General features: G+C 34.1%; 1 protein-coding gene across 1 annotated transcript in view; it reads right to left on the bottom strand.

Moving 5' to 3' along the window:
• LOC149806502 (uncharacterized) overlaps nt 1-16,578 on the bottom strand; it is a 145,113-nt gene that overhangs the window by 98,686 nt on the left and 29,849 nt on the right. Inside the window, exons 9-12 of the mRNA XM_089953913.1 lie at nt 15,548-15,700; nt 11,706-11,876; nt 8,043-8,123; nt 6,260-6,383 (exon numbers count right to left, since the gene is read on the bottom strand). Coding sequence (XP_089810039.1) covers nt 6,260-6,383; nt 8,043-8,123; nt 11,706-11,876; nt 15,548-15,700 — 529 coding nt within the window. The remainder of the gene's footprint in view (nt 1-6,259; nt 6,384-8,042; nt 8,124-11,705; nt 11,877-15,547; nt 15,701-16,578) is intronic.

Here is a 16,578-nt window from a genome sequence, read left to right as displayed (position 1 = left end):
AAGCGTTTGACCTAGCTTGGACCAATGGACTAATGGCCAAATTAAACCAATTTGGAATAACTGGACGCTTGTTCAACTGGATTGGCGATTTCCTCACAGGCCAGAAAATTACCACAAGAATAGGCAACACCCATTCGGAAGAATTTTCACTTGAAAATGGAACACCGCAAGGCAGTGTAATAAGTCCATTACTATTTAACCTAATGGTAAACGACCTTGACCTCAATGTAGCCTCCACAAAAATAAACTTGTCACAATTTGCAGATGATAGTGGCATATGGAGGAATAGAAATCCTGCCAATAACACAGTAGTTAAAGAAATCCAGCAGAGCCTAGACAACATAGGGAGATGGGTGGACAAATGGGGTTTCAAAATATCTCATGAAAAAACTGTGGCAATCATATTCACCCCCAAATAAAGTAACAACCTAGTCTATCCAAACTTCTATATACAAAATCAATTAATCAAATACGTAACAGTAGTAAAATTCCTAGGAATGTTCTTTGACAACCACCTCACATGGAAACAGCACATTGAACAACTCACCCAGAATTGTAACAAAGATCTCAATTTACTCAGGAACATCACAGGGACTGACTGGGGATCCAACCAGGAAACCCTCCTCACGATATATAAAAGCCTAATTAGATCAAAACTGGATTACGGTTGCCAAGCATATAACTCGGCTAAACAGCCTGTACTACAAAAACTTGACACTATCCAGAGAAAAGCCTTGCTATTATGCACAGGAACACTCCCCTCAACATCATTAGAAGAACTACAAACACTAACAGGAGAACTACCCTTAAAATTACGTAGGCAAGAACTGCTCCTCTGATACTCCATTCGATTAGATACCCACCCAGACAACCATCCCACCAAAATAGCTATAAATAAGTGTAAAGTTGTCTTCAAACCCAAAATCATACCTATCACACCAAGTGGCAAAGTAATCCTTGAACTAAGAGAAAAGATACCTCTACTAAAAAAACAGGTAACAAACAATACAGACCAGAATAAATCACCATGGTTACAAAAAGCACCAAGGATTAACACTGAAGCTACCAAATTAGGCAATAAAGAAGGACAAGAAAACTTGCTAAAACCTGTACTGGTAAACGAAATCAACCAAAATTACCCAGACTATGTTAAAATATATACCAATGGATCAAAAACAAGCAACCCACCAAGAACAGCAGCAGCAATAGTCATCCCTGAATTCAATATACAAACGGGATCCAGATTACCTGACTATTGCTCCATTTACACCACTGAATTCTGGGCTATACTTGAATCACTACAATGGATCAAAGACAACCAAATACCTAAAGCAGTCATTATAAGTGATTCCCTAAGCGTTATCAAATGAATCCAAAATCACAATACACACTCTAGGGAGCAATTCCTCAACAGAGCATGCCAATTAATCGACGATATCACCATAGCACATCAATTAGTCGAGCTCATGTGGATACCGTTGCACACTGGAATCTCTGCAACGAAACAGCAGACAAAGTTGCAAAAACCAAACTAAGGGATCAAAACTCTATCAAGCTTAACTATAGCTCTACAGAAGCACTAAGCTTCGCACAAACATATATAGACCAAACATGGCAAGATTTTTGGAACTCCTCCACAAAAGGTAAAGAGCACCATGAAACCCCAAAAAATGTAGATAGGAACATACAGCTACCTAAGGGTACCTATTTAGAACAGAAAACCATAAACAGGATAATAACTCGAAAAACTAAACTAGCAAGCAGTTTTGGAAGGTTTATAGGAACCAAACCAGCAACCATTAACTGCTTTAACTGCCACACCACCGAAGATCTACACCACGTATTCAATACATGCCCAAAACATCAACCCGCTCGGAAAATATTTATCAAAAACCAAAAAGAGATTGGATCACCACACACATACCCAGAGTTACTTATGGACTCTAATAAAAATAAACAATCAGCATATAAAAATATAAATAAATTCATAGACTCAGCAGGACTTAGGAACAAAATATAATTACTATCCCCACAAAACCAAAAGACCCAGTAACTAGCTAAATAAATTTAGAAGCCACCACATAAAAAACCATAACATATCATTCAATTTTATAAAAGTATTAATAAATAATTCACTTACGAAGCACCTAAAAAAAACTAAGGAAACCGCAAAATCGGATGTCCTAGATGTCCTTAACGAACCAAGTAATCAGCTAGGATTCCTGTCCTAGATGTCCTTAACGAACCGTGTAATCGGCTAGGACTCCGGTCTCTTGCTAAATAAAGTATAAATAACATTCAATCTCTAAAAACATCAATTAATAAATAACTTAAAGAGGTAATATCTAAAAAGTTATAAATAACATAACGTAGGAAACACACCCTAAACACCTCGTCTAGTAATCCCATAATAACCTTGAAAATCTCTCTTCATACATGATATCTACTAAGAACCTCTATAAACAGCATAGAACATCCCCCCTCCTTTCAGAACATTTTGAAGTAAAAAAACAAAAAATCTCAAAAAAAAAAAAAAAACAACAACAGGCAAATACAACAAGAAACCAGCGATGTAAAGCAAGCAGGACCATTCCCAAGCTCTCCTTCCCACTAATGACAGCCAACCATTCAACTGTAGGGACCTTTATGGACCCACAGATTGAGGCCAAACTATCAGGGTTCCTTGAATCCATAAAAGCCTGGGGGAGGTGGCACCATCCCCTTCCCCAGGAACAACTAGCAGGCTGCGGTGCAGTCAGAAAAAAGTGGCACATGCACAATTGTGTGAACGCTACTATAATTAAACTCAACAACAACAAAGTATTATGTTAGCACTTATTACACACTGTATTGTTTCAAATTCATTTTTGTGTTCACACTCAATGCACACTTCAGTGTTTCAAATACAGTATTATGTTAGCACTTATTACACACTGTAGTGTTGCAAGTACAGTATTATGTTAGTACTCAATGTTAGCACTCATTACACACTGCACTGTTTCAGGTACATTATTATTTTAGCACTCATTACACACTGTAGTGTTTCAAATACAGTATAATGTTAGCATTAAATACACAATGCAGTATTTCATATACAGTATTATGTTAGCACTCATTATACACTGCTGTGTTTCAAGTACATTATTATGTTAGTGCACTCATTACAAACTGCAGTGCTTCAAACACAGTATTATGTTAACACTCAATACGCACTGCAGTGTTTCAATTACTACCGAATATAGTCACATATAAGCCGATGAATTTAGGAAATAATAAAGGCATGGAAGAAGAAGGGGGTCAGCTTATATGTGGGCCAATGTCTAAACTTGACAGTTTTTAAGTCTTTCTGTTGACTATTGTAAAGGCTGTAAATCTTGGGACACAAACAAATAAAAAAAAATCTGTGTCCTAAGACATTTGCATGTAGACAAAAAAAATTTGTGACCCCACACTTATTAAACTGTTATCAAGTACTATGAATGATTTTGCATGTGCATATTTTCTAATTTCCCCATCACGAAATTAAATAAAGGTAAATACAGACTTCATTATTCATGGGCTGGTTGAGTTTATCCAGGAGACCATGCTGAACTATAATGTACAGTACTTACACAGTGCAAAGCATGCATAGCATCATTTAAATCCTTATTTTTTCACAAACATATTAGATGCAGATTTTGCTTTATTCATTGTTTCGACCAAATTGCATTCTTCCAGATAACATTTCATCTAGTTCTTAATAACTATTCCATTTACACTGAGATATGGGATAGACATTATGGTTTTAGGCTATGAAATATGTGATAGACATTATGGTTTTAGGCTATGAGATATGTGATAGACATTATGGTTTTAGGCTAAGAGATATGTGATAGACATTATGGTTTTAGGCTATATGATATGTGATAGACATTATCGTTTTAGGCTATGAGATATGTGATAGACATTATGGTTTTAGGCTAAGAGATATGTGATAGACATTATGGTTTTAGGCTAAGAGATATGTGACAGACATTATGGTTTTAGGCTAAGAGATATGTGATAGACATTATGGTTTTAGGCTATGAGATATGTGATAGACATAGTTTTAGGCTAAGAGATATGTGATAGACATTATGGTTTTAGGCTAAGAGCTATATGATAGTCCTAATATTGCAAGCTTGCATGCAAGGCTATGTTAACATGAAAAAACTTGAGTGTTATTTGTTTTTTTTCAACATAAGGGAATTATCACACCAAAGCAAATATAAAATATCACTGCCAACAGTGAGGGGTGTTGAAATAAGACCACAGAACATCCAGATATCCATCAATTCACTCATTATCATATTTATATGGCACTTATAAAACTTATAAATCTAACCCATTTCCAGACATTTAACCCATTTCCAGACATCTAACATCTAACCCATTTCCAGACATCTAACCCATTTCCAGAAATCTCCTCGGAACTCATGATCTTAATCACAAAATATGAATGAAAATATACATGTTAGAAAAAGCAAGTTCAGTAGCCAAATTTATTGAATCTGCATCATTGGCAGTACACATATCAAAACTATGCACAGTTACAACTTCATAGTAACACATGATATTAAGAACTCTTCACATCAGGTGAAGCTGAAAACAAAAACTGTGTGTTAAGAACACATGAGAACTCAGCATAGTCCCAAACCTTTGCTTCTCGATAGTTCTCATCTTACTAATCTTGCTTTAAGAGTCAAACTGCCCAGCATACTATTTTCCTTGTGGCCATATTTGTTTGCATCTTACTACCCTTGCTTTAAGAGTCAAACTGCCCAGCATACTATTTTCCTTGTGGCCATATTTGTTTGCATCTTACTACCCTTGCTTTAAGAGTCAAACTGCCCAGCATACTATTTTCCTTGTGGCCAAATTTGTTTGCATCTTACTAATCTTGTTTTAAGAGTCAAACTGCCCAGCATAATATTTTCCTTGTGGCCATATTTGTTTGCATCTTATTACCCTTGCTTTAAGAGTCAAACTGCCCAGCATACTATTTTCCTTGTGGCCATATTTGTTTGCAGAGCAGTGTCATTGGTATAAATTAGAAAGATGCCAAGATACTTACTGTTAAATTTGGTCAAATGCAGTTCAACAGTTTTTTAAATGAAGTCATTTAAAGGTTTTTGTGTATTTAGTAATGGTTGCCATATTTGAAGGAATATTAGAATCATTTGAATAAAGTTGAATGTCAACGCCACTATGCTTCTATCTAGTCCAATTCCTTGAGAAGAAGTTATCAAAATTTTTATATTTTTAGTAACATCAGCCATACCTGAAGGAAAATCAGAAACATTTGCAAACACTAAAAAAATCTTCATGCCATGATGCTTCATGTCAAATTTGGTTGTATTGATGCTTCATGTCAAATTTGGTTGCATTGATGCTTCATGTCAAATTTGGTTGCATTGATTTGGTTGTATTGATGCTTCATGTCAAATTTGGTTGCATTGATTTGGTTGTATTGATGCTTCATGTCAAATTTGGTTGCATTGATGCTTCATGTCAAATTTGGTTGCATTGATGCTTCATGTCAAATTTGGTTGCATTGATGCTTCATGTCAAATTTGGTTGTATTGATGCTTCAAGTCAAATTTGGTTGTATTGATGCTTCATGTCAAATCTGGTTGTATTGATGCTTCATGTCAAATTTGGTTGTATTGATGCTTCATGTCAAATTTGGTTGTATTGATGCTTCATGTCAAATTTGGTTGCATTGACGCTTCATGTCAAATTTGGTTGTATTGATGCTTCATGTCAAATTTGGTTGTATTGATGCTTCATGTCAAATCTGGTTGTATTGATGCTTCATGTCAAATTTGGTTGTATTGATGCTTCATGTCAAATTTGGTTGTATTGATGTTTCATGTCAATTTTGGTTGCATTGATGCTTAATGTCAAATTTGGTTACATTGATGCTTCATGTCAAATTTGGTTGTATTGCAAAGGTTTGGAACTACTACATATAATCACTTATATGTTGAATCAAACAACAAAGATCCATGTCATCTGTAGCAATAATGCACCTTCAGACCAGGGTCTATGTTTTTCTTTCTACTGATTACTCCTAATAAACTGCACAGACCTAGATCTGTTGGTGCATTATGTGATTGCAGTCTGGGTCTGTGCAGTTTGCATTAAATCTGTGAAGTATTTTATCACTTTCCTCCAAAATTAATCAGAAATGCAACAAAATCTGAATAACTATAAATAATCATCAAAGAAAAAGTAATACCTGTAGATGATATAGTGACAATCCTTGCACCTGGTCCATAACTTGAGAATGTCACTGATGCATTTTGCCATGCATTATTCTTGTATATAGTGCCAATCTGTCCAGTAGAGAAGCTTTTTATTACCTATCAAGATAAAAAAGTAAGCATATATATATATATATATATATATATATATATATATATATATATATATATATATATATATATATATATATATACACACACACATACATACATACATACAGGTGAAATAAATGGACAATGGACAATGCAAAACTAGTTTCTAACTAGCCTGAGTGCTTTCAACACAAATTGAGTCTTTTTCAAAGGCAAATGAAAAGCAAACAATAAACACAGAAAAGCTTTGAAAGTACAAAAGATTACATAACTATTTCTACTGGAGTAAAAGTTTGAAAATGTTTGATGTTTTGACTAGATGGCTTCAACATAAGTGATGATGTTGTACACTAGTTTATAGTGACCTACAAATGGATGAGCCATATTCCCATCTGTTTTTTTGGTGAATATTGGTGTAAGTGTAAATTATATCCTGGATATTTCATTGTTTTAGTAGTAATTATAGGTGAGTGATTGACTAATGAACAAAATGAAAGAATTATTTAAATGAAAGTGTGCTGGCTGCAAAAAGATGATTTTATTTGCACACAGTTGTTTTTCTTCATACTTGTTTCCTTGACAACTGTAGAAGCCTAATTTTGAAATAAAACAAGAAATGTATCCATATGACATGGATGCTCCCATCCAATCAAAGAACTTTGCTACTGTAAATCTTTTTCCAGTCAAAGAGCTAAGTTATAACAGAGACAGGGGCCATAGTTCACATTTGGTACTGGATCCAAGAATTGCTTAAAATGTTGTTCAGCAGAAATAAAATTCATGACAAACAAACATGATGGGATAGGACAGACAAAGCTAACATTATATACCATAGATATGGCAGGGAGAAACAAGGCAAATGTGATGTACCATAAATATGGCAGGGACAGACAAAGCTAACATTATATATCATAAATATGGCAGGGATAGACAAAGCTAACATGATATACCACAGACATGGCAGAGACAGAAATGGCTAATGTTATATACCATAAATATGGCAAGGATAGACAAGGCTAACATTATATACCATGGATGTGACGGGGGAAAGATAAGGCTAACATTATTTATATATACATATCAGATATATGGCAGGGACAGATATGGCTAATGTTATATATCATAGATATGTCAGTGACAGATGCATGTGTGTTTTGGATTTTTAATGTAGCTTGAACAATTTTTCAGTCATACCGCTATGATGTCTGCAGTGTAGCAGTTTACAGTAATATCTAGCACTGTGGCATTATGCTGCAGGCATGTAGTATCATGTCCCACCCAGTCACATTATCCTGACACCTTGCCGACCATGATTCCTAACACTAACCTCTTAATGCTGAGTGCCAAGCATATATATATATACATATCATAGATATGACAGAGGTAGACAAATCCAATGTTATGCACCACAGATTTCATAGGGATAGAAAAAACTAACATTGTATACAATATAAATGGCAGGGACAGATAAGGCTAATGTTATAAACCATATATATGGCAAGGACAGGCAAGGTTAACATTATATACAATAGACATGGCAGGGACAAAAGTGTATGTTATATTGCATATAAGGAAAAGGTCTTTAAAGTATTAAACTTCCATTTCATAATACCATATGTTTTTTTGTTGGTCGGTTTATATCATAGTGTTACTACCACGACTCACATTTCCATGTTCATCCAGTATGCTGGCCTCCATGCTGTAAAATCCACCACCACAGACACCTTCCCTATACCACTCAGATACCTGAGACATAGAAAAACATAAATTTAAAGTACCATATTTACTAACTTATAAGTCGAGTCCAATTCTAAACTGCGCAGAAGGCAGATCTGGGTCTTGTCAACATGCATATCTTTTGCTGATGAAAATAATGTGTACCAAGTTCAAAGGAATCCATTAGTAAGAGGACCAAGTAGGCCTAATGTTGCTCACCATATTCAAAAAACTTATAAGTTGACTATTTCACTAAGCAGGCCCATGGAATACTGTAAGAACACAACTTAAGGAAACTATCTCCTAAGTATATATATATATATATATATATATATATATATATATATATATATATATATATATATATATATATATATATATATATATATATATATATATATATATATATATATATATATATAATATATATATATTTATAAATAAAATGAAAAATCTTTTAGACACATTAATATGGCAGTTCCAAAAACTGTGAAACTCTATTGCAGTAAACATATTAAACTTGCTTCCAAATATTAAGAATTTCAAATGTGGCAAAATTGTCCAAAATAATTTTCTGCTAAATCTATACATGAATACATTGATTTTACATTAAATATGTTCTTACTCGGTCAAATATGAACAAAAATAAATTATTTGCAGAAAAAATACCTATAATACATATAACTGTATAAAGAAATTCTGACCCTTAAATACAATATTGCATATAATTTATGCCAGCCTGCAACTGTACATTTTCTTATATAATATTTACATTTCATACTTTTTATTAAGTTATAAATTACAAATTATTCACTGTGTATTATGTGGCTAATTTTTGTTAATTGTTTAATAGAATTTACACATCCTGTATATTAAAATACAGTGATGTCTAGCACTGGGGAATCATGTTGCAGACATGTAGACATGTAGTTTTCACAGTTCTAGCTCATAACAAAACTAATGATGATTGAAGTATATATACAAAGTTTACTCAAAAGTGAATAAAAAAAATACAGTCTCTAGAGTGGATGAAGTTCAGCCCATCTGCTGCAAGATCACCTCAAACATATTTGTGGATATCACTCTTACTGAACTTGCATATAAGCTTATATTCAAAAGTTTATCACAAAACAATCAGAAATATGACCTCCAGGGTTGTAACAAGCTCAAGCAATCAGATGCATGATCAATTTATCAATATGTATGCATGGATCATTATCTAGATCATACAACAGTTTGACGATACAACCTCATAACCCAAGTCCGATCAAAATCAGATCAGAAATGTGGCTTTCAAAATGGTAACAAGCTATTCCAATTTATGCAATATAACCTCATCAGCATGCATGTACCTCACTCACTGCCAAACTACTCTGGGATCTTGGTAGTATCAGCATCATGCATGTACCTCACTCACTGTCAAAACACTCTGGGATCTTGGTAGTATCAGTATCATGCATGTACCTTACTCACTATCAAACCACAATGGGATCTTGGTAGAATCAGCATCATGCATGTACCTCACTCACTGTCAAAACACTCTGGGATCTTGGTAGTATCAGCATCATGCATGTACCTCACTCACTGTCAAACCACTATGGGATCTTGGTAGTATCAGCATCATGCATGTACCTCACTCACTGTCAAACCACTCTGGGATCTTGGTAGTATCAGCATCATGCATGTACCTCACTCACTGTCAAACTACTCTGGGATCTTGGTAGTATCAGCATCATGCATGTACCTCACTCACTGTCAAACCACTCTGGGATCTTGGTAGTATCAGTATCATGCATGTACCTTCCTCACTGTCAAACCACTCTGGGATATTGGTAGTACCAGCATCATGCATGTACCTCACTCACTGTCAAACTACTCTGGGATATTGGTAGTACCAGCATCATGCATGTACCTCACTCACTGTCAAACCACTCTGGGATCTTGGTAGTATCAGTATCATGCATGTACCTCACTCACTGTCAAACCACTCTGGGATCTTGGTAGTATCAGCATCATGCATGTATCTCACTCACTGTCAAACCACTCAGGGATTTTGGTAGTATCAGCATCATGCATGTACCTCACTCACTGTCAAACCACTCTGGGATCTTGGTAGTATCAGTATCATGCATGTACCTTACTCACTATCAAACCACAATGGGATCTTGGTAGAATCAGCATCATGCATGTACCTTACTCACTGTCAAACCACTCTGGGATATTGGTAGTATCAGTATCATGCATGTACCTTCCTCACTGTCAAACCACTCTGGGATATTGGTAGTACCAGCATCATGCATGTACCTCACTCACTGTCAAACCACTCTGGGATATTGGTAGTATCAACATCATGCATGTACCTCACTCACTGTCAAACCACTATGGGATCTTGGTAGTATCAGCATCATGCATGTACCTCACTCACTGTTAAACCACTCAGGGATTTTGGTAGTATCAGCATCATGTATATACCTCACTCACTGTCAAACCACTCAGGGATTTTGGTAGTATCAGCATCATGTATGTACCTCACTCACTGTCAAACCACTCAGGGATTATGGCAGTATCAGCATCATGCATGTATCTCACTCACTGTCAAACCACTCTGGGATATTGGTAGTATCAACATCATGCATGTACCTCACTCACTGTCAAACCACTATGGGATCTTGGTAGTATCAGCATCATGCATGTACCTCACTCACTGTTAAACCACTCAGGGATTTTGGTAGTATCAGCATCATGTATGTACCTCACTCACTGTCAAACCACTCAGGGATTATGGTAGTATCAGCATCATGCATGTACCTCACTCACTGTCAAACCACTCAGGGATTTTGGTAGTATCAGCATATATTCCAAGTTTGATAACAATCAGATCAAAAATATGGACTCTAGAGTGGTAACAAAATGTCAGTCAATAAGATGCAAGGTCATCTGCTTAATATGTGTGGATCTCACTCATTATCAAATTCACTGGAGAACTTGATCATATAAACTCATATTCCAGGTTTGTTAAAAATTGCATCAGACACCTGGCTTACAAAATGTTAACAAAATCAGATGCAAGATATTCCTCATAATTCAATTTTTTTCTGATATTGATGGTATAACTATTTATTCCAAGTTTTATGAAAATTGGATAAAATATACAAACTCTAGAGTTTTAGCAAGCTCAGCCAATCAGATGTAAGATAACCTCAATAATATGCAAGGATCTCACTCATTAAAAACTGCAGGACTTAAAAAAGTTGCCCTAACTAGTCCAGATAGGACAGATTGATGAAAGGTTAAATGGACAGTCACAGGGATTATTATGTATCATCAATCCTCTTTCTTTTTTCATAAAGGAAGACTGGTACAAGATTTGTACAGGTGAATAAAGCAGCTGACATATTTATCTGTGTTCCTGTCAGTTTATCTCAAACAAAATTTATTGAGGTTCTACCTTTGTGTATTTGTTGCATAATCATTTATTTGTCATTTTGGGGACTTTCTATTTACACATTAGGAACTAATTTCAAATTTTAGATGCACGATCACATCTAGCATGAGACCAATTCAACCTTTATTTTAGAAATTCATCTTTGGCACATGAAAGGTGACATCAACCTGTATATCTGGGGCAGTGTCCAGGTACTTTGCTGAGAAGTAGTCGGTAAGTCGGACCTCCTGGTACTTCTCACACTCCATATGTGATGTGACAAAGGCTTTCTCTGTCTGATAGCCACCCTCGTGAATCTTCCAACTTCCAGTTGTGTTCCAGTGAGAGAGATCACTGTTCTAAAATTGATTTAAAGTAAACAAGCAATATTAACTTCATGATGCTTAAAATATTTTTACAAGTTCTTAAATCTCTGGGTGCACTGTAACATTATTCAACAAAGTCTACTTGGCTTACTGTATTTATATAAGGCCTTTGCAACATTATTCAACAAAGTCTGTTTGGATTACTGTATTTATATAAGGCCTTTGCAACATTATTCAACAAAGTCTGTTTGGCTTACTGTATTTATATAAGGCCTTTGCAACATTATTCAATAATGTCTACTTGGCTTACTGTATTTATATAAGGCCTTTGCAACATTATTCAACAATGTCTACTTGGCTTACTTTATGTATATAAGGCCTTTATAACATTATTAAACAATGTCTGGTTGGCTTACTGTAATTATATAAGGCCTTTGCAACATTACTCAACAATGTCTGCTTGGTTTACTTTATTTATATAAGGCCATTAACATGTAGGCTCCTATAATATACAAATATTTCTGATGGGTGCAAAACCATTCTCTGCAGGAAGGATAATTTAAAATCTACTCCTTCATACAAGCTGAGAAGAGCTGGAGATCATCTTTTAAAATGTTGGAGAATGAACAAAATGCTTAATTTTTTTCCAAATATAGACAAATTGTCTAGCTATGATCTTCTTTGACATTCTGAATGAAAATATAATACTTTGATGCAAAATAGAAAATCCTGGACAGATACTGTAGATTGGTAAAAATACCAAAGTGTATACTCATAAACACAAATCCCTTCACCAACAGGGAACACATTTGCAGCAACCAACAATATACATGCTGTATGGAGGTAAATACAGAACTCACTAAGGTGTGAAAAATAGGTCACAATCACCTAATTTTAGAATAACTGAGTTACTCTCCTAGAGATGCATCTGAATGCCAACCTTCATGAGTGTAAGTGAAGTTGGATACAATATATTGATGGAGAAACAGGGGATGGCTAAAAATACACATCACTCTAGCATGAAAATTAGGTCATGCTATTCTAGTTTTTGTATGATCAAGTTACATTCTTGCAATACAACCACATACCACATTTTACGAGTATCCAAGATACTGAGGGTGCAACCAACAAACAGCTGAAACCACATGTCATCCAGCATGAAAAATATGTTACAATGACCTAGTTTTTTATGTGGTAGAGTTTATCACCTTAAAGTGCATCCATAGTGCAATTTTCATGAGTTAGGAGACAACAATTTCCAAGCCTAACTTGACCAGGAAATAATGATTCATTGTCAGGCAAGTTCAATTTTATACAGTAACCCAACTTTTACAAAGAATAATAAACAAAAATTGAAATATCAAGACCATTATCCAAACATTATCCTATCCAATATTGGATAAAATATATTTAGTACTATGAATAGATAGCTGAAAATATAAAAGTCATTTAGCATGGAAAGTTGTAACATATCCATTTTAATATGGTTGAGTTACTCTTCTTGAGATAGTCACATGCCAACTTTTATGAGATACTGATGGCAATATTAACAGATAGTTGAAAAAATATATCACTCAAATGTGAAAATTGGGTCACATTGACTAAGCTTTTGTATGGTTGAGTTATCCTTGTCAAAAGCAACCACATACAAATTTAATGAATCTTGGTGAAATAGGGACTAAGATATAACAAAATTAAATTAAAGAAATCACTAAAACAGTCAACATGTAGTTCACAGTGACCAAATATGACTTAATTACTTTCTTCAAGATGTATCCACACACAAATTTGTATAAATGAAAACTGGGAGATGAAAATACAAAAGACACTCCTGCATGAAAATTGGGTCACAGTACTTGATTCTTGATATAATAAAGTAACTTTATCTGCAATGCATCAACACTGGGTACTGTCAGCTTTAAATATGCATGTATTAACATGTACTTTTCCCTAACAGCCATACTGGGATACTGCCAGATTTCAATATGCATATATCAATGTGCATTTTTCCCCAGTCAGCCATAATGGGATACTGTCAGCTTTAAATATTTATATATCAATGTGCATTTTCCCCCAGTCAGCCATACTGGGATACTGTCAGCTTTATATATGCAAATATCAATGTGCATTTTTTCCCAGTCAGCCATACTGGGATACTGTCTGCTTTAAATATTCATATATCAATGTGCATTTTTCACCAGTCAGCCATACTGGGATACTGTCAGCTTTAAATATTCATATATCATTGTGCATTTTTCCCCAGTCAGCCATACTGGGATACTGTCATCTGCTGGCATGCTGTTCTACTGATGGCAAATTGTACAATTTAGCAATAAACATGTATACTGAGCTTAAATTCAATGGCATGAAGTATTTGCTAAGACATATTTCACTATATTTAATTTACCATTATAAAGCAATCCATTATTAATTTTAGGATAGTGTTACAAATCGTCCAATATACTGTCTATGTATATCAGGTTCTAAATTGTCCAATATATTGTCCATTTATCTGGTCATAAACTGTCCAATATACTGTCCATACACCAGGTCCTAAATTGTCCATTATATCATCCATGTATCTGGTTCTGAACTGTCCAATATATTGTCCTTGTATCTGATTATAAACTGTCCAATATAGCATCCATGTACCAGGTTCTAAACTGTCCAATATATTATTCATATACCAAGTTCTAAATCATCGAATATATTGTCCTTGTATCTGATTATAAACTGTCCAATATATGGTCCATGTACCAAGTTCTAAATCATCCAATATAGTGTCCTTGTATCTGATTATAAACTGTCCAATATATGGTCCATGTACCAAGTTCTAAATCATCCAATATATTGTCCTTGTATCTGATTATAAACTGTCCAATATATTGTCCATGTACCAGGTTCTAAATTGTCCAACAGACTGTCCATGTACCAGGTCCTAAATTGTCCAATAGACTGTCCATGTACCAGGTTCTAAACTGTCCAATAGACTGTCCACATACCAGGTCCTAAATTGTTTAATATATTATCCATGTACCAGGTTCTAAAATGTATAATATAATGTCGATATACCTAGTTCTAAAAGATTCAAAGATTCATATAAAATAATCATGTGGCAGTCATGATTTACTGTAGTTAGCAAAGCAGATGGTTTTCTATGAATTGGATATTTCAGGTATTGTATGTCACAAGAGAAAGAACCTACTAAATACAATGTAAAACTTTAATGGCAAACATGGACAGACTCTTCCTTCCTTCTGGACACAAATCATTTTGATTAAGGGGTCAATGGCTAATGCTATGAGCAAATGATGCATGATTTCTGTGTCAGGGAAAACACTGAATATATATTCTGCACTGGGAAATTTCAGTGTGACTATATTTTTGCCATCTTCACAACCAGGTTACAAATGGACAGACTTAATCATTGCAGAAAATGAATAAAATGTTCTACAAATTAAAATGCAAAATCACCACAAAAAAAGAAACATGCAAAATTTTCACAATGGAAATTCATAAAAATTTACCATTGCAGAAATTTTCCTATATTGCATTAATTAAATATATGTTGGGAGAAATAATCAATAGAATATAATAAACATTAGTTTTATTCTACAAAAAAGGTTGCAAATCTAACAACCTTTGCTAAATTGTTAAATTCTATGATACTCATAGAGAAAGAAAACTTATTTTGATAACTGTACCTCTCCACTAGCATTCTGAAGTAGATTTTGGGACCATCCAACAAGGGTAATTTTCTTGCGGAGTAAAACTCTCTTGATAGTTTGGATCTGTTCTGACAGCAGTAATTTTACTTTCTCGTCTTCTTTCCTTTCCTCTTCTGTCATTTTCTCATCCTACAAAAGTAAGTCAAATGAATTTAATATCTAATGTCAAATTCTTTAATTTGGAACCTCAAAGTTATATCCACAGCATTTAGCATAAAGACAAAATAATTATAAAAAAACATGGTTCACTTAAGTTATATTATTCCTTTCTATTTCTTTTAAATCAATAAAACAACATAAGGTAACAAAAAACCAATCAATTCATTATTATTGCTTGCCCTGTAATTGAATGTATTTTTCTGACAACTGAATGCATTGAAAAAAATCTTCCTGTTTTTAAAACAAATGTAGAGCATTCTTTTTAAAATAATTTAAATGTTTATATTTCTGCAGAGCTTGACGTATTACTGCCTTTAATCCATAATAGTTCCTTATCTATGTAGTACATTTATTGACTTTTCAATCATAGTTCCTTACCTATGTAGATCATTTATTCCTTTAGTTGATGCTAGTTTCTTATCTCTGTAATTCGTTACTTACTTTAGCCAATAATAGTTAATTATCTATGTAGTTCATGTATTGTTTTAGTTCATGATAGGTTCTTATCTATGTAATTCATTTATTGACTTTTCCATCATAATTCCTTAGTTCATTTATTGACTTTTCCATCATAATTTCTTATCTATGTAGTTCATTTATTGAGTTTAGTCTACTGTAGTTCCTTATCTATGTAGTTCATTTATTGACTTTAGTCTATGATAGTTCCTTACCTATGTAGTTCATTGACTTACTTTAGTCTACATTAGTTCCTTATCTAAGTAATTCATTTATTGACATTTCCATCATAGTTCCTTACCTATGTAGTTTATTTATTGCTTTAATTCATGATAGTTTCTTATCTATTTCATTCATTTATTGACTTTAGTCTATGATAGTTCCTTATCTAT

The sequence above is a fragment of the Sinohyriopsis cumingii genome, chromosome 1, assembly GCF_028554795.1.
Source record: "Sinohyriopsis cumingii isolate HCF-2022 chromosome 1, ASM2855479v2, whole genome shotgun sequence".
NCBI classification, from domain to species: Eukaryota; Metazoa; Mollusca; class Bivalvia; order Unionida; family Unionidae; genus Sinohyriopsis; species Sinohyriopsis cumingii.
The sequence above is the reverse complement of the archived record's forward strand: the minus strand, read 5'-3'. Positions and strand labels throughout refer to the sequence as shown.